The sequence below is a fragment of the Sardina pilchardus genome, chromosome 8, assembly GCF_963854185.1.
Source record: "Sardina pilchardus chromosome 8, fSarPil1.1, whole genome shotgun sequence".
NCBI classification, from domain to species: domain Eukaryota; kingdom Metazoa; phylum Chordata; class Actinopteri; order Clupeiformes; family Clupeidae; genus Sardina; species Sardina pilchardus.
The window spans coordinates 20,391,783-20,414,375 of record NC_085001.1 but is presented as its reverse complement, the minus strand read 5'-3'; the positions used below and the strand labels follow the sequence as shown (position 1 = coordinate 20,414,375).

The window sequence follows — 22,593 nt, the reverse complement described above, 5'->3', positions numbered from 1 at the left end:
GAAAATGATAGATGATTGCAAGATATGAGGTGCACAGGTAAGGGGGCCATGCTTGTATGTTACTGCGTGTTAGACATTAATCACAGTTATGGCCAAACCTATTGCAGCTCACAATCATTTTTTTGAAATCTAATAACATAATGAATGAAACAATGACCTCTTCCAATGCACACAGCACAAGGATAGTGTTAGAGTCAGATTCCAATTATTAATCATAATGTCAGCCAATATGAAATGAATTTGGATTATCAAGCAAGGGAATGAAACAAGCCTGACAACACTTTTTCATTAGTGCTTTTGTCTGTAACAAATGTCATTAATATATTCTGACTATACAGCACATAGACTGAATATTTATTAATGATACAGTAGCTTTGCAGATGAGTCAGGCCTTGTAGGCTATAAGCAAAGTACAAGCTAACAATAAAACACAAATCAGAAAAGGCATAACGCCTATGAATTTACCCTTGATGCACGTATGTAACACATGAAGTAGTGTAACTATGTCCTACAAGCTTGTCTTTTGAGATATTAGCCCACTAGTCAAGATATGTACCAGACGCAAGGAGTCTGATAGACACCTATGGAACACTCTACCTTCAGCCTGCTGTGATGAGTGAGAGTGATGCTGAGGACGGAGTCTCTTCTCTCCGCCCACTGCTCCGGTTCCTTGTTCCCATTGGCTCCATATGCTTGTAAATGTATGACATTGCAAAGTGTTCAGGCACTGGAGAAAGACATTCGACTTGGGATGCGATACTAACCCGTAGTTATGGTGACTCAACTTAGGAGAAACGGGATGCTGCCTGTCTTTGATTCAGCATTAGCTTTTGCCAAGAAAGTCAAAGTCCCTTGTCGTGTTCCTTTGCCGTACGCTCTAAGCGCACAGGAACTTGCTGTTAAGGCGTTGAACATGTCCTACGACTGAGAAGCGAGGATTTTGCCTCGTTTCATGCGCACGAAGAGACGAGAGAAAGAGTCATGGGAATGCTTGAAAGAAGACTGCTCGTCGCTTTGGGCATTCTTATGCTCCCCGTGTTCTGCTTTACGCGTACATCAAGTAAAGGTAAGCAGTGTGGGGTAACGCACACTTTTTCCCGCATGTATCATCTGTGATATGCACTTTGTGCAAACGACTATACGTTGAACACAGGTCACTGCTCACGGCGGTTTAGTCGACTGTCACTGAGAAGTTGATGTTGCGCCTTTTTTTTTTTACTGTCATCGGTGTGTGTGCTGCCGTAAGCTTGCTTGCAATAGCCTATGTGTTATTGTTCAAGAGGCTACCTTGTAAACTCACAACAGCATTCGTTGTTGAAGTTGATGAAGCGGGATATTGGTACGTTGCGTTTTATGTTGTCAGCTGGTGCCCGATTAAACACAGGTGCATTCGGCCACAGTTTTGTTGATATCTTGCACCTTTTCATACAATTTAGAGACAAGACATTTCCGCCCCTTTTCTTTTCTTCAGGTTGCGAACACCAAAAGTAACCTAACACCTATAGCATTGCTGAGGCAATATTGCATCCGCGCAACAGGCGCACAGAGAGACTGCAGATTTGTCAGCTTCTCGGTTGTTGCGTCGCTAGTTTTCCTTTCTTATTTCTGGTTCAAATGTTGTTTTTCCCACCACTCGCGCACTGACTTAACTCGTTCCCCGTTTTTAGAGGCCCGGGTGCTGCAACAGCATTTCACACGGATTGAGTGGCCAATAAGCAGGTTCTCGGAGCAACTGAGCCCTTTATTTCCCTACTAAACAACACAAAAAAGCTGGATTCGGCTTAGGGAAATAATGCTACAGAAGTAGCGAAATGCGAAAATACTGTGGTTCTAACAGTTTACTTTCGTGACGGATATAATTCATTCAGTTAATCCATTTTCTCCATTTCGGTTAATTTATGAGTGTAAGCATAACGCACGAAACGGGTAGGCTATTATCAATGACTAGCCATTAATGAAGCCCGACTTATTGAAAGCAGTGATTAATGAGCAAGCCATAACTTACAGATTCTGAAATGGGAATATTAGCCTGTATTGCTTTCAGCTTGTGGCGGACGAAGTGAGACAAAAGCTCATTCATTGTGTGCTTTTGAATGATCATGACATTGTATCCCTCTGGGTTTGTGGAACTACAAGCCTGACATCGCATTATCATCACAATGTTGTTGGTCTGCAGTTTTTATTGTTGCTAATTGTTTGGAGGGAAATCAATAATAATTTCCTCTTGACATTGCATTCACCTACAATTTGAAAAATTGAAGCAGCATGAGTGCTGTTAAGAAATTGGCTGGCCAAGTCGACCAGTTAGGGGTTGGGGTTTCTGTCCTCTGTGCAGTTGTAATCACCAATAGGCTGACACAGTTGCTCACAGATTCACACATATTGTAGTTTTCACTTTCACAAACGTGTATATTTGTTCTCAGCAATATACTCTAATTACTAATATTTGCTTTTGGTGTAAGGCAGCTACACCGTAGGGCATTCCTAAAACCCTTACAAATAGTTTTCTATCTCTGTAAGGCAAGACATACAAAACAGCAACTCAAAACACTCTCTGATTGCATAGGGCTTTACTCTGGATCGACACACTGCTCTAAGATCACTGAGTGTATACATAGCTTGTGTATATGAGAGAGAGAGAGAGAGAGAGAGAGAGAGAGAGAGAGAGAGAGAGAGAGAGAGAGGTAGAGGGAGGGAGGGAGAGAGAGGTAGAGGGAGGGAGGGAGAGAGAGAGAGAATCACATACAATGTAAGGAAGTGAGGTATGGTTCTGCTCTTAGCAAGCCCATTGGGGCTGCCGTGAAACTTTAAAAGGCTTTTCAGTGTGTTCACTGTGGTGGGTGTTTTTGCAGCTTCAATCTAGCCTTTCTGCAGCACGCAATGGCTGGTGTTCTCGCTTTCTCACTTGAGGGCTCAAAGAGAAATGTATGCCATCTTTTATGCATTATGCTTCCCTCCAGAGAAGAACATTGTTATTTAAGCATATAAACTGATTAATGGGGTATTATGAATAATCAAAGCGGTGATTTTTATATATTGTAACATAAAATGAGTGTGATTACCATAGAAAATGGAATTGCACACAGAACAATCATATCCTTAATTTTAGGATTTCAATTTTACTTAGGTTCCTTTAAAACATTGTCATCATAGATCTGAATCTAACATATACCAAATAGTAATGTCATTGAAAATATTTTTTATGTAGGCATAGTATGGTTGACTAAGAGCATACATTTGTTGGGATCATGAGTGCAACTGTCCAAAATGAGTTTTCACTAATAGTTAGAGATGCTATGGAGTTCCTTTGGATAGATGATCATTGCTGTTAACTGAATAATCAATAGCTGTCAAGGTTAATGCCTTTAACCTCACGGGTCTTGACTTGAACGGGAATGATGCAATAGGCAAAGAAACAGATGATATTTATGAAGTGTTTTTCTCCTACTGTATCTCAACCACAGTTGGGTACAGTAGGTGACTGTTCAATCTATAGGAGCATGTAACAGTTAGGACCTTGTGGGGATTGGTTTATGTTAGCTTGATAATTAGCAACCTGCTACCACAACCCATATGAAGTTTTGTCGAGGGGAGAAATTGAGATTGGGTGATTCCAGAGAGGATATTAAAGTCCCAGAGTCCCCGGGGTGCCATGCTGAAAGTTACATAAACATTAGTCATGTGACATCAGAGCTTAAGGGGAGACATATTGCTGAAGCTAATTGTTGTTTAATGTCTATCTAATTACACTCTGCACCAGTGCGCAGATAGGTATGAGCAACTAGTTTGGTGAAATGACAGCATCCCATGCATGAAAATAGATGGACATTTTAAATCCTCCCATTTCATGGTTTTATTAAGAAAACAGGTCACGTTTTAACCAAAAATAAAAGACATACAGTAATTGCAATCTTGAAGCTTGACTGACATGACTGTGTCATGAATTACTGATAATCAATTATCAATCCCAACCTTGAGGTTAAGCCACTGGAAAGTATTATAAGCCAACGAAAGCTGTAGGAATAATATGAAAGTCTGTGCTAAAGATTAGTCTTTCATGAGCTCGTCTTATTTGCTATCTTTCATAGAGGTTCTACTATAATTTATGCATCCCTTGAATTTATTTGTGTCACGTAATCTTGTCATGTACAAGAAACATTCACTGACAAGTGTCTTAATTAGGATAGTGACTCTTCATCTCAAGTGGGGGGAGCCACTTTAGTGCTGTCCATAAATTAGCTGCAGTATGCTATGTTTGTATATAGGTGTAAGGGAGGTAAGTGGATGTTCTTGCCACCATCTTTTGGCAGCACTCGCTTTGCTTCATTTGTCACTGACTTTGTGACCTGGGCACATGGATTTGGTGTGTGCCAGTATAGGTGATTTTGTTAGACAGGTTGATGGGTTGCAACTGCTTTTCAAGCGGTGAGGTTACAAGGCCAATCTTATCTAATTCATTTTTAAACAAAAATGATTAAAGTTGTATAACATTCACATGAGCACCAATAACCTCTCTATGAACAGATACACAGCCATTAGACTAGCATGGTGTGGCGACTGGCGAGCAGGAGGAAGAACTATTGATTACCTCACTAATTTTAGTCTGTGGATATGGGAAAGTTTGGAAATTACAGGGTGGCAAGTGCATTCCTGGCAATAGCCTTCATTTTGTTGTTAAATAGCAGAAATCCATTAAAAAATGGTCATCAATAAATAAATCAAACTGGCCATGAATGCTCACTAATTATACACAGGGGGAGAAGGTTGCATTTTAAAATTGGACAAACAACCTAACATAAGGAAACAACAAGCATCATGGAATGCTGTGGACCTATGCAGTAATGACAGACCAATGGATTGGTTATGGATGGATTAGCAAAATGTCCAGCCATCTATCAATTCCCAGTTTATCCATACCAAAGTAGAATTTCCGTCCAGCAAAGGCTGGTTTGAAACAGGGTATTCGATATGCAGTTAAAATATTAGCATGGATCAGAGCATGCAATGCACTCCTCTGTGGGTATCAACACTTTGACTTCTAAGATCACGGTCAATTTAGCCTTGTCAGTCTCTGTCAACTTTAGATGTTGTCTTGACTTGTTGTCTTGTCATTTGTTTTGAAATGGTTCTAAAAGCCGGCCAAGCTGTACAAACTTTAAGATTCAAACAGTTTTTTTTTTATACCAGTCAGGTATCTGTTAATTAGTTAGTTAGTGAATTAATTAATTAAGATGATTATTAAATGCAATACAGTACCATCACGAAAAGCGAAATATGTAAAAAATGTCAAAGGAATCAAATGTATTTATTTTCACATTTGCACCCCCCCCCCCCAAAAAAAAAAAAACAAAACAAGGTAGACATCATTTCATGCAACTAAATAGCCACCATTTTAAAAGCTGTGAAAACTGCTCACTGCTATGTAATGTGCAAACAGACGCCACCAAGACCAGCTACAGCAACTAATTTAAGGATCAATTTTAGTTAAGTGTTCTACTTCAGATAAAGTTAATCAACTTTAAAGTCCGATTACAGTAACTTTAATATTTACGCCCTTTTTGGATATCTTAACCGAGTATCCACAGCTATGGTGGCTGACTTGCAGAAACTTGCAGTAGACAAGAGAAGATAGTGAAGCGTGGCCAGCAATTTCCCTCCAAAGCTGTTGATAAAGGATGTGGTTGAGGAAGCCTCCTCCCTGATGCTATTCACTCCCAGCACTGGGTTGTTGCATTTCCATTTATATGAGAATCCATGTAAATGCACTAGCTACATATAAATGTTCCAGGAGCTGATTTTGCTCTTAAAAAGCTTTTAGAAGTATGAGGGTGTACAGTATACTGCAAATTGAATCCTAATAAGGTTTGTCACAGGACATTGTATGTATGGTAGCCACTATTATTACTTTACCATTCTGGGAAAAAGAAGTAGATGTCATTTTTTTTTCTCTACAGAGAGAAAAACAACTTGCCGATCCAAGCCAAGTCCATGGGCTCAGGACCAAAATCCCACCACCGCACAGAGTTGCTCCCTCAGCAAAGTTTAGATTTGAGGCAGAAAATAGAACATACTGTAGGGCAAGAGTATCACTTCGCCCGTCTCACTAGATGAGAAGCGCTATAGCTTGGTAATACAAACTATGCTTTGATAAATATCTCTCGGTAATGAAGGTCATCATCATACAGTGGAATTAATCAGATCACTTTCAGGAAAGAGGTGTGCAGCTATTCCTGTCCATTGCCTTACATTACCTTGAAAATATCTAATAGACTCCCTCTCAACAGACTCTCTCAGTCTATCTCTTTCACATGTACAGTACCATTGGAAGCGGTGGGCTTTGGAGCGGTAGGCTTTGGTTGGACAATATTATAGAGTTTATGATAGGCCATTTCCTGTGGACAGTTCTCTTGTGACTCATAGCGTCATATTGCCTCATAGTTCTTTTGATAGCGTTGTATTCAATCATCACGGATAAGCTAAGACTTGGATCCACTGTGTAAAGCCAAGCATTAAGCAAACAGAGGAGGATAGCAGTGGCTGTGTGTCTCTCCCAACCGATGCATGGTCTGACGTATGGTATGAACAAGATTGTGTCTCAATGCGTTTTCTTTTTTTTTTTGCGCTATGCACAAGCGTCTATCACGCTAACATATAAAGCTTCATGGGCACAATCGCCATTGTTACACCGGAAGGTCACTCTGGTTATTTTCCGTCTTGGAGGAGAGATTGGGGCTCTATGATTTTCTCCATCATTACCGAATGAATCATCAGATTTAGTCTGCCGGGGGTGTCAATGTACTGCAGTTCAGTGGCCAGATTTACATTTAAATGAAATCAAATGACTGAACATTCAGGAATGAAATATAGTAATGATAGTAGCAATAAAGCGGCAGCCCCCTTGTTCTGAGGAAAGACATTCCACCTGGAATTGCTGTCATCTAGGCTGCTATGGGGCCATTTTGCAGGTAATTTATGAATTATGTGTTCCACCACATTATGAAAGACCTCCATACCGAATAGGCAGCGCACACATTTCATGGAACGATTTTTGACATGCACAAAATTTTTTGACCCACGACGAGTACCTTGCTTGTAAATGTAATGAAGGCAATGAATAAGCGCCAGTGTTGGTGTTTCCTTGTTGTGTCCTGAGGAGAAATAGCAATAAAAGCTTCTTGCGCTCGAGATTTCTCTCTGATGGCAAGTGGCTGAAGACTGAAGAGGCTGCAGTGTTGTCCTCTAGTGTGCAAGGGGATGCATTAAGGACAAACAAGGCGGCGAGCGACAGTGATTTCTAAGACATTGGTTTTCTTTGTTTGTATTTTCCCATCAGTATCGGCATTGCCTCAAGGAAGACAAAACATTATTTTGAATTTCATTACACAAGGCCAAAGACAAGATAGGCTAATCCATCTACAGCAGACAACTGTGGGTTTCATTAACTTTTTTCCCCCCTAAGAACGGAACAATCAGGGCATGGTGGAGTGGCCTTTTCCTGTCCCCATGCTAAATCATGTACAGTGTATTGAATGCAAGTTCATCCATCTCCCACTGCAGTCTCAATCAGAAGTGTTCACATACAAGCATAGCTTTATTCCAGAGCTTTATGTATGAGAAGAAAATAAACACACACGCACGCACGCACGCACGCAAGCAGGCACACACACACACACACACACACACACACACACACATACACACACACACAGTCTTAAAATTAATGTGATGTCCCTATCTGGACTCAGAGGTGTGCTCTGCTGCTGGTCCAGGGTCAGGTGAAAATCATTGATCAATTCACCAGAATGCAAATTTATTAGGTTTATTAAGTTCAACACTTCACCATATTTTGATATTCAGAAGAAAATGTTGTCATAATGTCTGGTGTTGCAGATCATTTCAGCTCAAACTTGTATACTTGCACTTTTATGAGACTGTGGAGTTTTCCCCTCAAAAGTAAACCAGTTATTCTATATGAGAAAATAAAATGCTCTGTGCTGCTTTGCTGAAATCGCATTTGGTGGTGGAGCTTATGCTGAATATATTAAAAATGCCATTTTTCATTGCATTTCATTTTCATTTTATAGTAAGATAAACATAGCTGAATCCCTTGAATCTCCACCATTCTGAGAAATGCGTACCCAAGCAGTACTTCAACTTAGCTGTAATTGTTAAGGTTAATTTATGTGCCTATTAACTGTAATTAGTGCCTCTTAGCAACAGCCAACCAGGGTTCCCGCTAAAGATAAGTTCAAATGGTTGTACCATGCAAACAGGGCATGCAAGCCGCTTAAACATGCTACGCTACAATTGACTAATTTCGAGGTTTAAGTAAGAACACCTTCAAAACACAGATTTGAAAGGAATGCAGCAGACATCCACCTACTGTATGTAGGAATAAGCAGTGATATTCCCATCATGTGTAGTTTCACTCTGTCTCACATGGGGAGAAAAGAATAGGAAACTAAGCATTCATAGGAAATTATGCAGCTTAACGGTAAGCAACAGATAGCACTTACGCTTTTTTTACATGAAAGTACTAGCTCAACCCATGGTGTGCTATACTCATCTTGGGAATTTTCATTCAACTTCTTCTTCACAAAGCCGTGACAGGAATATAATGCATGGGTATATGTGTGTGTATATAGTGTAGGCTACTGTGTGTGTATATAGTGTAGGCTACTGTGTGTGTGTGTGTGTGTGTGTGTGTGTACGTGTGTGCGTGTGTGCGTGTGTGTGTGTGTGTGTGTGCGTGTGTGCGTGTGTGTGTGTGTGTGTGCGTGTGTGTGTGCGTGCGTGCGTGTGTGTGCGCGCGCTCGCGCGCGTGTATGTGTGTGTTTAACAGCTTTAGAGTTGAGCCATGGCTGAGGTGAAAAGGTCACTCACACGGTTTGCTCAGTCCAGGCTCAGGGAGCGAGATAATGAAATATGTGGAGTACACTTACAGCCAGAAAGTCATTGCAGCATTCACCTGGGTAGCCAAAAAGAAAATGGCGGTGACCTTCACTTGTCAAACAGCAGTTTGGGGAATTATCTTCATTCATGTAATGGTGGTAGTGTCTATGTGGAAAAGGTTAGCATGTAGGAAACCAAATGGACCCCCCCCACCCCCCCCACCCCACCTCGCCAACGCTAAAAAACATGTGCTTGCTTTTACGACGATGTTGCCCGTGTTAATATAAATCAAACCTTTCAAAGGTTTGGCTTAATGTCCCATTATTTGTTTACAGATGGCTCACACCAGATGAGCTTTTTATAGAGCGGCTTTATTGCAGCCCGCTCAAATACTCCAAGAGTGTTTACATGACTATCAACCTCATGTCGATTTACATCACCATCCTCACTACACGCAAGCTCTTTTGTTTACACGTTAACGGTTTTTATTAACTATAAACATGGTATACGTGTAGGTTTACTAATGTATAAAGGACTTCTACCCAGACTAATCTTCAACAAGGGGTTAATATGTTGGAAGCTGGAAGCTGAAAGACATTTGAGTGTGGTAAAAGTTAAAATCCTGTCTCCATCTCAGACTTAAGCTTGCCTTGCCAGAATGAGTGTATTCATCCTAATCGTTCGAATCCGCTGGTATTATTACTGAAAATCCTTTGTGTCATGTTGATTTATGGTGCAAGTCTAAAATCTATAGATGACAATCTCAAACAAATGGGCTTTTGATTGAGTGTTTCTACATACTAAATCACAGTGGAAAATCAGTATTATGAACTCACATACTAGCACACTCATTTTCCGTATTTATAGAATTACATTAAAATAATCCTCTAATGGTTTTTTTTGTAGACGTTTGCAAAAAAATGCACCGACAGGCTGACCAGCTCATAATATTTCATAGTGAATGAAGTTCTGTTCTTAGTGTTCCAATAGAACACATTTATTATATAACAACCGAGCCATAGAAAGGCCCTGCATAGCATAACAACAATCCCAAGAGAACTCCAGCAAAATGGTTGGAATGCAATTCAGATTCTGTTCATGTGATCACGTAGAAAAGAAACTTTGGAATCATTGTGCAATTGACCCTGCCTTGTCCTTATGGAACAAGCAAAGAATGTTTGCAGTAGATGCCCACAATCAGTGTGTCCAATGCCGTATTCCCTGAGCAGCACCCCTCACAGTAACAATGTGCAATGATTACAGGGCACACATAGGCTTGCGAGGTGAACGGCCTCCTCTTACCTCCTGCAGACACAAATTCTCTGTGAGACCTATTAACCAGTGTCTCCAAAATCACCCGTTTTTTAAACCAAGACTCAAGCGCCTAATGCATTATGTCCTCCCTGCTCTTTGTCACACTGTGCGGATCCGATAGTTAATTGTGACTTTTAGTCTTACCCTCCCCCTCCCCCCCCTCCCCCCCGCCCTGGTGGCCCTGGGGGTCGTAAGCCGAACACACAGGTCTCTCTATAGGACCACGTCGCGACTCCGCCGGGATACAGCAGCACGGAAGGACACGGCGTGATGAATGGGCCAGCGCAGCTGAGTCCTGCTCTGGCCAGAGCGGCGGCGTCTGTATAGTGCTTTGGCTGGATCGCGTTTTACTCGTGTTAGGATAATGAAAGCAAACAGGCTATACTGCCTCAATTTGTGGTGTCGGTGCAGCTCTCGCTGAGAAGGCGGGGTTGGGAGGAGGGGGCGGGTGGGGGGGGGGGGGGGGCATCTTAAAGAATAAGAAAGAGAAAGTGTGTGGTGTGTGTGTGTGTGAGTGTGAGTGCGTTGGGTGGCTCAAAGAGAATCAGCTCCAGTTCCCACTTAAAATGGAAACTGTTTTGAAATCCTTAGATATTGAGCGCATGTGAGCACTTAACTAGAAAGAGTAATGAATAATTTGACTGCAATTCATGCATAAAAAATGTGTTATGCAATAATGTGTGTATATCACATGTCTCTGTGTGTGTGTGTGAGAGGGTGTTTGTGTGTGTGTGTGTGTGTGTGTTTATGCATTCATTCTTCAATGCCTTTTGATTTGGACAACAGGTCTTTACTTCAGCACCTCAGCTAAGGAAATGGTTATTAGATGGCTTGCAGACTCAATGTGTAGAGTCAGCATTTAAGTCTATTTCTCTTACAACTAGGACTACTTTTGTTTTGGCCTCAATATTTATCTATTTATTTTTTAATCCCGAAAGTATACCAGCTTTGAATATAACAAGCTTGTTCCAACCTCTCGATTCATCCTAAAAAAAAAAAAAGCCCAGTAGTGCTGTTGTAGCATTTCTGTTGTCTGTATTGCTTGTAATGAATAGGATCTAGGATAGATGGATTCAGGATGCTGTGGTTTCCAATGCATATGCTCTGACTGGGAGTCAGACATGAAAACCCGCAGGAGGCCATGCAGATTAGACGCAGTGTGCTTTTTGCCCTTATAAACACAACAGACTTTTAACCGATGGAGGTCGGGCCAGACCAGAGGGTCAATGCATTCTCAAGCACCATTAAGCATATTACTTAATGTGAGGAAGTATCAACTCCCTTCAGGGCCAGCACAGTGACACACATGATTAACAGTGCTGTGCACTCGATTGTGCAATCACAATGGCTGACTCGCAAGGACAAAATCAACATTAGGAAGATCATTACTGTCCGTTGCCAGAGTAATCTTAACAGCATATGGCCTCAAAGGAATTCTGATGATAAGGGCCAGGATAACCTCTTTGAATGTGTCTGAACACTCGGTAATCTCCGCTGAGAAGTCTTGTAAGTGCGGCACGCCAACCGCTGTGATTGACCTTTACAGCACTGCTGGGCAGGCAGCCACTAATGACAGATCAAACTGTATTGCGGCCATGTATGAGTTACACCCATTGGGCTTCAAGTAATCACACATATGTACGTATGGATGGAAGGATGGATTGAAAGGGGATGGAATTCAGTTGTGGGTTGAGTATGCATGAAGCGTAAAAGTAGCCGATTTGGCATTTGGTCTTTGCTAGTATGAAAATGACAAGGGCAAGACTGGATTTGTGTTCACGGTGGGAGGTTGTGTTTGATTAACAGTTTCCCAGTAATTATTTTAGCCTGTGATACATTGCACGAGTTATCTACAGTTCTGTGCCGCTTGGAAAAAAAAGGCCGTAGAGTTAATGTCTTGTGTCGTGCTTTGAAGTCAGATAATAATGTTTGGGCACATTCACACATACCTGCAGAGATAGGAAAGTTCATGCTCTGCTGCATCGACATAGAGGTTGCACCTTGACAAGGTCGCCAGTTCTCACAGGTCTCCTCCCATAGGAAAAAGAGACAGAAAGAGATCTCCTTATTATCCCCTTAGTTTCTCCTAGACAACAGTGAGGTTAAATGGAACTAAAAGTGGGAACTATACTTAAATTCCCATCTTTTCAGAGTTCTATGTAACCCTCTATGTGTGTATTTCTGTGTTAAAGGAGAAATCTCACCAGGTTCACAAATAATGGACATGTATAATTCATGTTTATATAATCACTGTTGTTTCTCAGCCTTGGTGTTTTCAGGGTAGAGCACAATTTTTCACAATAAAAGGCATTCAACATCAAAACGTACCCTTTCTTAGATGAAATAGACTGAACAATTTGTGTGAAATGAAATATAGAAATAGCTCTGCGTGCCCCAAAAAGGGAAATATTCAGTAGTAGAGAAGTATTCACAGCAGGAGAGTTTCTTTACCGTTGCCAAACTCGTGACACCTGTGTGACCCAGGAAGTTTGTTGCAGAGTGTCCTCCTAATCACGCACTTTTTTGAGTTGGGAATGACCCGCAGTTTGTACTGCAGGGGTGGATGGCAGAGGTGGTAACTATGCAGAAAGATGCTAAACTTTCCATGCCCTGTGTGCTGTTGTCTATTGATTTCTCTCCCTGACTCAGGCAGTCTCACAAGTGGCTCCTCTGACCTTACCTTGCATTTATAAAAACACTGTACTCTGTGTTGATGGGCCGATATAATAACTGGTTTGGCTCTGCGTGCGTGTACCCTATGGGGATGTCCTGAGGGGGGATCTTTTCACTTGCTTTCTTCTCGGTCCAAGTTTCGGCGCAGAATACCCTTCAGTGTTGAACCAGTGTCAGGGATCGCGTGTGTCAACTCCGCAGAGGGCTCCCGCCGCCTCGTACCGAAATCACGCCGTTTTCATCTCTGCCTCCAGGGTACCAGAGTGCTTCTTTGTTGATTTACCCAACACCTACAGTACAGTTCAAGCCAATATCTCATTGTTTGAGGCTTTATTTAGAAGTCAGAGATTGAAGTGAGCAAAATGAGGGAATGAAATGGGAAAGTTGTGCAAGCTCTCTTGTTTATGAGTAATCTGGTTTATTGTTGAGGTCCTATTTGAGGCACTGAAGTTTTCAGTGATCATGGACATGTAATAAAAAAAAGTTATTGTCATACACATACGCCCACAGAAGCTGTGTCAAAACATGCTTTTAAAACATTTAGATATCGAGATGCTGTTATTGATGCACAACTCATAAAGACACTTCATTACAATTCAGGTCAATATCTTTTTGTTTGAGGCTTTATTTAGAAGTCAGAGATTGAAGTGAGCAAAATGAGGGAATGAAATGGGAAGTTGCGCAATCTCTCTTGCTTATGAGTAGGCTAATCTGGTTTATTGTTGAGGTCCTATTTGAGGCACTGAAGTTTTCACTGAACATGGACAAATTATGAAGAAGTCACTGTCATACACATACGCCTGCAGAAACTGTGGCAACAGATGCTTTTAAATTACTTAGATGCTAAATTGAGATGCACATGTTAGTGATGCACAACACACAAGGCTCTTCATTAAGGTATTTAGGTAAACGATATCAGCACAGTAACAAAAGACATCATGCAGCGTTTCTTCTGCATTGTGAATTGTGGCCACCTCGGTCAAATGACATGCCGCCTACGTCTCACGACAAATGTCTTGTACATGTTCTGTAATCTGTGCATCAAGCCATCTAAAATAGCCAAAGAAGAGAATGTGTTGGATTTTCTTCATTCAATCAACCCTGACGAATGCGTCTGACAGGCACTCTGGTTTTGCAGCTCTTGAAACAGGTTCATATTATCTCTTTTACAGCCAAGCGTGCCAAGCTTCTTGAAAAGCTTCCCTGAATTTAACACGAGTCTAGAGTCTACAGTACGTTCCTATTGCAGCCACGTGTCAAATCGCGCGTTATGGTAAAACCAGCGTTCACGAGGACAAGAATCAAGACGACAGGTGGAAAAGTGCAGAATACAGACATCATTAGTTCTTCTGAGGATGGGGGAAAAAATGGGGAAAAAGTTGCTTCATGTTTATTTCATGTCCATGTCCACGTCCACCCCTCCCCACCCACTGCGCCACACACACACACACACACACAAACACACACACACACACACACACACACACACACACACACACACACACACACACACTGCTCATTACCGCCACAGTAACATTTTTGTCCCAGTTAAAACCCTGTTCATGTTATGATTTTGTTAACACTGGTCACAAAATACATATAGTGTAGCGCTGAAAGCGCCATGTCCATCTCGCATCCATCATCTGACTGTAATGGTGGCTCACCAAGGCATTGTCAGCTGAAAGGCACACTCAAGGAGAGGCCTGCTTTCATTTAATGGTGGTCCTCCTGTCGCACGGCTCCTATATGGCGCATCTGAAATCCAGGACATCTCTGTCATTAAGTCACTCGTCTTGGAGGAGGCTCGGATGGCAGCTCATAACACGGCATAAAAAACATTTTATCATCATCCCTTTCCTGTAGGAGTGTAGTCTGTCATGCAGGTACCTTAGGAGAGGCTGTAAATCTGTATCCGTATCAAGCATAAATAGCAACACCAATGACAAGGCTAGTTTATCTGGGCAACATGAAACCCTTGGCATCAATAATTCAGGGGTGCCTCCTTCTCAGTGTAATTCATTGTATAAATATGTCAATACATTGGCATGCACATATTAATTTTGAACAAAGTATAATTAATGCAAACACATTGATTGTGCATTCACCGTTCAAATAATTAATGGTTTGCTTTGAAATATTTATACTACTGAGATTAGCAGGTTGTTCAAAGCAGCCATTCTCTGGTACATATGAAGTTGCAGTGAGCATAGACTGAAATTATAATCACAGTTAACATGTATATTACGTGAAAGGATGGTGTGATTACAATGGTACAGTAGTAGTTTTGGTTTGGCTGTTAATAGTATGCTTCCAGCACTTTCCTTGATTCATGCATTGAGAATGTATTGAATGTATGTCCTTGATTCATGCTTTGAGTTCAGTTTCTGGTAGCAGAACGCCACTGTAATTCAGATGTTATATGTTCACAGTCCAGGTAATGCTGTAACTGTGGTTAGACTAGAGAAGAACAAACATTATAAATCAGCCAAAGTTCCAACCAGGGTGACATTTTATGTTGTTCAATGTGAAAAGGCTCTAATGGCAGGCCTTTTGAGGTAAGTGGGCATAGTCCCAGCCTTTAATCACTGCAATTTTCCTCTTACATTAATGTTTACAAGTATCCTCAGTTGACCATGCAGTAGCACTCTTATGCGTTACAGGGCTTTGTAGGCTGAGCCATTAGGAAAAGCAGCCATATGAATTAAGTCAGAAAGGACTTCCTGGAATTTCATTTAGTTTTTCAACGCTATTTCACATTACACGGCATGGCACGAGATTCAATGACGTTGTACATATTGGCCAGTGGCAGTTGCAAACGCATGTTGTACCCAGGATTTGTATAGGCACTCCTTCACAGTTCAACATGCACTCCCACAGGACAATCAACAATGAAGCCTTTCTAAAATTGCAAACATTACGCAAGATACAACAATGCACACGATGCATACGATAGAATCAGTCTCAAACAGGCCACATGATATATATCCAGAAACCATTGAGGAAATGTTTAACGACACGACAAATGGTAATTGAAAATAAAGCGACGTGAATATAGCATTCCCATCTGTTAGGCGAGATTCACGATCCACCACCAGCGCGGATATCACTGACACTGCATGCTATCATCTCTGTGTGGGAAGTCTGTTGAAGAAGTAAAAGGAAGGAGAGGAGAGGGAAGAACTAAAATACAGACTCGGAGGAAACAGTTTAATTAATTCACTGCTGCTGTGTTTCTACGTCCCCTGGGGCAGCTGACAATTCATTGTAAATGTGAGCAATCGTACAGTTTTCCTTTGTTTTCCTGATTAAATGCAGGCCACTCTAGGTGATGGATTTGTAAGGGGAGGAGGCAATATGATGACATAGAGTATAGTGGGTGGGTGGACCAGTGCGCAAACCTTTAATACAATGCCTCTGGTAAATGCACAAGATGAACTAGGTCACTGGAAGTATCTTTAAAAAACCCTGCGAGGGAATATATTTGGGTCTCAAATTAAGTAAGTGGCAGCAGCACAATTACTATTTGATGAGAGTGGTTTGTCAGTCCTGCACAGTGTGGCAGGATTGCCATAAACAAGATGGATCCAGGTTGTATTGTACAACAAATGGCAAAGGGGGGGGGGGGGGGGGGGGGTAAACACAATACCTGCGGTAATGTCAAAATTGTTGTGCATGTGTGTGTGTGTTTAGGAGTTTAGTTCTTTCCCAGTTTTGGCCGCTGCAGCTGCGAATGTTTTCTCCAAGGGCTAGAGTGCATTAAATGGCTAAGGGGGAGATGTTCTCAACCTCATTATAACCAACTAATTTAAGATTTTTATAGCCGTGCTTGCCATGCCCCATCCATCAGAAGAGCTGGTTGCCTGCTCGTACCGTTGGAATTAAAAGAGTGGCCCGTTTTCAAAGCCATTAACTCAGTACTTAAATGCAATGTACTGTTATTGTTTGTACATGACTGGGGGAACTAGATGACTCTTAGTTTGCTATGGTTGTTGTTGTTGTTGTTGTTTTTATCAGTGGGGAATGTTAATGATTAGAATTTGTTACTTGTTACATGCTAAGTTCAGTCATTTCTCGCAGTCCTTTACCTCTGAAATTTACTTCATGATCTTGTCCTTAAAATATGTGTTGTTCTTTAGTGGTTGTATGCAGAGACTAAAATAGTTCCTTATCCCAGCTTGGGGGCAGAAGTTTAAATGCTTTTTTTGAGCCCATGAACCCTTAGTCCATATATAGTCGAGGGATTATGCACATGAACTTCCGAAATGAACACAGTGGTATTTCCCCTGGTGTATCCTTAACAGGCCACCTCGTATAGGAGATTTATGAAGGTGCAGTGACACCACCGCAAACACTACAAGCTGTCAGATCGTTTCGGTGGGCCTCTGCACTCACCGGAATGGGACCTCTGCCTTCTTCAAAGGATATAAATAATCCGGTGTTTTCTGCTTATACGTGAGTCAATGCACACAACTCCACAAAAGTAATACCCTATAAGCCTGTTAATGTAGGGTTTAAGTTATACAGGAGGTGGTGCCTCCCCATTAAATGTATCTGTCTGGGGAAAATGCTGTGCGTTCCTGCTCCTTTTTAAGCTACAGAGGCCCAAACACCTGAATGTGAGCCACTGGGGAATGCTGTGCTATAGTACGTGTCGACTTTTCACGACAGAATAAAACAAGTACATTTACACATCTGATGGATTAAAAACCATGTCATTATACAAGCCTTATGATTCAGGTTACTTGGAGGAGCCCAAAGGCCTAATATATGGAAATTGCTAGGCACATTAATGTGGGCAAGTTAACAGCGAGGGTAAAAAAAAGTTTGATGAATTGTAGCTTTACCACCAAAGTGTGCAGTTGTGCTTTAATTTGATGAATGACATTTCACATTGCTTCTGCTGCGCTGCTACTGGACTTTGATAAATGTTACTTTCCTTGGGTTGCCTTCAGTCAAAGGGCTCCCTTAAAGGCCAGCTTTGTCATAATCTGTGCTTCCTTTTTGATGAGACTAAACCTGCTGTAGTTATTGAATAAAACAGGGGTGGTGGTAGGGGGAGAAGAAAAGCAAGTATAAATGTCAACTCTGGTCTTGTGTGTGCTGTACGGCTCTATAAAGAGAGGGAGGCCGCGCGCGGGTCTTTTTTTAGGCCGAATGCGGCTTTAAACGCTAATTGCTTCTTTGCATGAGAGGCGAGCTGAGCCCAAAGCAAATGTAAATGCAATCAAATGAGATTCTGATCTCAGTGAGAACGAAGCTGTGGGGTTGAAAAGTAATAAGGGGAAAAAAAGTGATATCACAGGGGAGAACAAAGTGTGGTGATTACATTTATTTCAAGTGGCCCATTACAGGCGAGCGCTGGGGGAACGTATCGCTGAGCTTTCGGTTTTTTTTTTTGTGCCGCGGAAGGCTACGTCCTGTTATTCCGGGCACGTCGGACAACAGCCCTCTTTATGGACATCCTCTGGGACGTCGACTGTGATTTTTTCCCCCTCCCTCAATTTCTTTTTTTTTTTTTTTTGTGCCGTGTGTGTTTCATTTGCGACGCGAGGAGTCCTAGAGGCAGCCAGGTGATTTGGTGGTGTGGTGTCTGAAGTGATGGAGGCTGATGTGCTGTGATGGGCCGATGAATAAAACAGAAGGTATGATAGTCAGACGCGGACATTACGTCGCTCAGGTGTACAACTTTGAAAGTAATCAAACCAGATGTTTGAAGGCTGTCATCAAAAATAATGCCAATTTATCTGGTCTGGATTGCCCAATGAGTGCCCAATAATATGTGGGTGTATTACATTTGCTATGCAAACAGAGCAGTGGCCAACTGACAGCTGCCTACTCCTCTACCATTCCCTATCTTTCTCTCTCTCTCTCTCTCTCTCTCTATCTGTCTATCTGTCTCTCTGTCCCAGTCACGCTATCTTTTTTTTCATACCATCTCTCTCTCTCTCTCTTAGTTGTTTGTTTATTTGTACGCTGACAGTGTATATGGGAGACAGAACTCAGGGCCGTGTACCCCAGGGTTAGCCGCTCTTTCTCTCTCCTTCCCTCTCTCCCAGAAACGCAATATAACATTCTGAAATTGAGCCGGTGAGCCTTGTGGATCTGCTGCAGGCTCAGGAAGAGGGCAGGGGGGAATATGCATCTTGGCTTGTCATCACACTCAAGAGGAACACGGCACAGTTTACAACACGCCGTATCCATCATGCCGGGGTGATTACGACCTCTCTGTGGCGGAGCCATACCTTAATCTCACCGTGAGCCTGATGTGTAGCTGAACAACAGGCAAAAGCCACGGCACCTGCCAATTTCAATACTTTTGCATGGAAATCGCAGCAGCCTCAGAGAGGGAGACGAAGGCCCCTCACACAAAGAGATTGCAAATGCCCCAGAAAGTAGCGAAAACATGCGACTTTGTGATTACAGCACAAAGTGGAGAGAATGCATCCGGAGACACTTGCTTACAACAAATACTGAAACACCGGTGGTAGAGCTAGGTGGCCTTTGGAAATCTTTTTTTCCATCTTTCTCTGCAGAAATTACTTGATGGAAGAATAAAGGGAATAGGAAGGGCAAGGAGGAAGAGAAAATGGCTTCTAGAGAGAACCGTTATGACAAATTCAGACCACCATTTGCTCTTTCACTTGAACAAAATGGGGTAAAAGCAACAGTGATGCACTGGTGCAATCATCGTAAATAATACCTGAGTATCCTTTGGTTGCCTACTCACAGATGAATATTGCCTGATATATCAATACATTTAGTGAGTATGTACCATAACGGCCATTTTCATCCTATTGAAAATAACATAATATATAACAGGTTAAATGTTTCCTTGTGAATCATAACGATAAGAACCATCTATAGTCCTGTGCCAACAGAACCGAGCTCGAGATGGTTCCTGAACTAATGAAGATACATTATTAGTATCTGACATCGGTGTGAGATTTTCTTTAAAACAATTAGCCTGGACATCAGCCTTGTGGATATGCAATATACAGTATTTAGTCTCAGTGGTACAGGAGCCAACTGTTAGCTTCAATTAGGCATGCATTCCATCAAACCATGTATTCTTTACTGACTATTAAGATATAATCAGTTTAGTTGCTAGAAATGTTTTGTAAATGGTAGAGCAGAGACCATTAGATTGAACGAGAGAAAAAAAAAAGACATATCAACTTTGCCTAATAAGGACATATTTAGACAACAGGAACTTGATGAGAAAAACATTATGCACATGTTGGAATATTGCAGTTTTGCATAACTGTCTATTAATAAGAGTTAAAATGGCTGAATATATTCAGCCAGTGTAATAAAGCTCCAAGGGTGATTTCCTTCTGCTATCATTTGATGTCATTACGAGCATCACAGGGTGGATTATGAAGCAAATTGTAAAACTCATTAAAGCAGACCTCTCTATGTAGGAGGCAGGTGATCGATGTCTGTTGAAGTCTACGTGTGGTTTGCATTCAGATAACACAGACATATTGAAGATAAATGATTGTTATCTCAAGAAATAATAATTTAAGATTCTTAATATTAAAAAGGTAGCAGAATGATCTGAAAATGTGGTCTTATGTTTATGAGGTCACTAGGCTACGAGTGACTCACTGGGGCAGTGTGCTGTTTATGGCTAGTCCAGAGAGGACTCGAGTGGCATCCAATAAGCAGGAAACAAAAAAGCCCAGTCCTCAGGCTGTCAACAGATCTCTCCCACTGTCTCCGTCTAATTAAGTTTCTCATAAAGGAGATTTAAGTGGAGACCCATGTCTGCCGCGGCCCTGTTGTAAGGCCTGTTTGTACTCAATGAAAACACAGTTATTAAGTGTACAACATGTGCCTGATAGCATGAGGGGAAACTGCACTGCTGTTGTTCCTGTGGAGGTTTGATGGACATGTTTTCAGCACATACTCATTAGCTTTACTCTATCTCAGCGTGTCTTTTTCTGTCCACCCGTAGCTGGTTCTGTCTAAGTGCGCCTTTCACAGAGTTCTTTATGAATTATCCGGCTGAATGAAGCGTCTCAATTTGACCCGCTGATCAATAAAAGTACTGTAGCAAGAAATTAGACTTCAATCAATTAACTAATCAAGGAATGCCTCATAGAAAGTCCACTGTCTCAAAAAATTTTCTGGGAATATTTATGCTTATACACACACAAAGCGATTATTGCCAAAGATGTTGAGATGAGTTCTTCCAGTAATAAGACATTACACTTAAATTGGCATCTCAAAATGAGGCCATGAAGGCTATGTTTTGTTTTGTCATTATGTTTTTTTTCCTCCACAGAATGAAAAATTACTGTTTTTAATGTTAATTTTCTGATGGCAATGATGAGAAACAAACACAGTGCCATCCTACACACAAAGAAACGGCACAATATGAATATAACGAATATACAACCAAAAGCAAGAACATATATTAAAAAGTTTCAGTCAAACTGGCAACTGGAAGCAAACAATCTAATCAAAACAGCCCATGGATATCTGTCCATGAAGCTTTGAGTTGTTGTGTTTCTTTGAAGAAGAATAAATACCAGTGAAACGAGTTGTATCCCTGGCCACCCAAAAGGCACTAAAATAGCGGGATGATGGTAAAGATGTATGGGCTAGCAATACAGACACCAACACAGTATGCAACTAATAGGCGACTCCTTTTTTACAGTTTGCCACCCCAGGAGCGTATTTATGAAGACAGCCTCTTTGATCTAAGAGAATCAAACCACCTTCCCTAAAGCAACAGAACTTACTTAAACCCTAATGAACACCCACTCGTTCTCAGACACCAGTTCACCATATTTATTCCCCGCTCATTTTGACCATGCTGTTTGTATACTGTACTCATTTCACCTGGTAGGCCTATTCTCCCAAAGTTACCACGTCGTCATGGTTTTCTGTCACTTTCACTACCCATTTCCACTTTGTCGTGTGACTGATGGAATCACCAGCGTCAGCACTTTTGAACACCCCTTACGTGCAACAAAGCTTGCATATGTGCTAACAGTGACGTGTTTGAAAAGGATGCTGATATATGTTGATGTCAGACTGTGTGGAAAAAGTGTCACATTGTGAGGCAGTGCTTCCCCTCACACCCCACCTCTCTCAAAAGCCCTTACTTGTCCGGTTTAGCCTCATTGTGGTGCAGATTTCCTATGGCACAGACATTTAATTCTATTTCTGCTGCTTTCCTTAAGCCCTAGCAGTCTCTGATAAGTCTGTTTACTTCAATAAGTACTGTATCTACTAAGTATTTAGGAAAGTATCTTATCCACATTTCCTAAAAAAACTCTTCGTGATTTGTAGTAATAAAAGGAACATATTTTCTTTATTATAGTTATTATATTAAAATGTGACTCTCACATATAATGATGTTGAGTTTATAGGAGCTGTTAGTAAAATATATTTTTTTTATTTATTCATGTATTATTTATGAAAATAGATAATCTATTATTTTATGAATGGGTTAAATGGAATAAGCCGCATAGTGAGGGATTTGATGGATCATTGATTTGCTTCTATTGTTGGATTGTCTAAGGATGTAGACCACAATAAGGGCTTTTCAGATAAGAGGGAGGAACATACGGAGAGGACACACACGTAGAGTGGGTTCATGGCCATGGAAGTATTGTTCTCTTCACATTGCCTATCTACAGTAGGTAGATCAGATGCTACAGAGCTTTTACTGTAACCACACGCCATTCAGTGCACCCTGGCTGC

General features: G+C 41.4%; 1 protein-coding gene across 3 annotated transcripts in view; it reads left to right on the top strand.

The window, feature by feature from the left end:
- The first annotated feature begins 751 nt into the window (after window positions 1-751).
- The window catches only part of unc5db (unc-5 netrin receptor Db), a 112,441-nt gene continuing 90,599 nt past the window's right edge, over window positions 752-22,593 (top strand). For all 3 annotated transcript variants that reach the window (XM_062543170.1, XM_062543171.1, XM_062543169.1), the window contains exon 1: window positions 752-1,066. In XM_062543170.1, coding sequence (XP_062399154.1) covers window positions 982-1,066 — 85 coding nt within the window. In that variant the 5' untranslated portion in view covers window positions 752-981. The remainder of the gene's footprint in view (window positions 1,067-22,593) is intronic.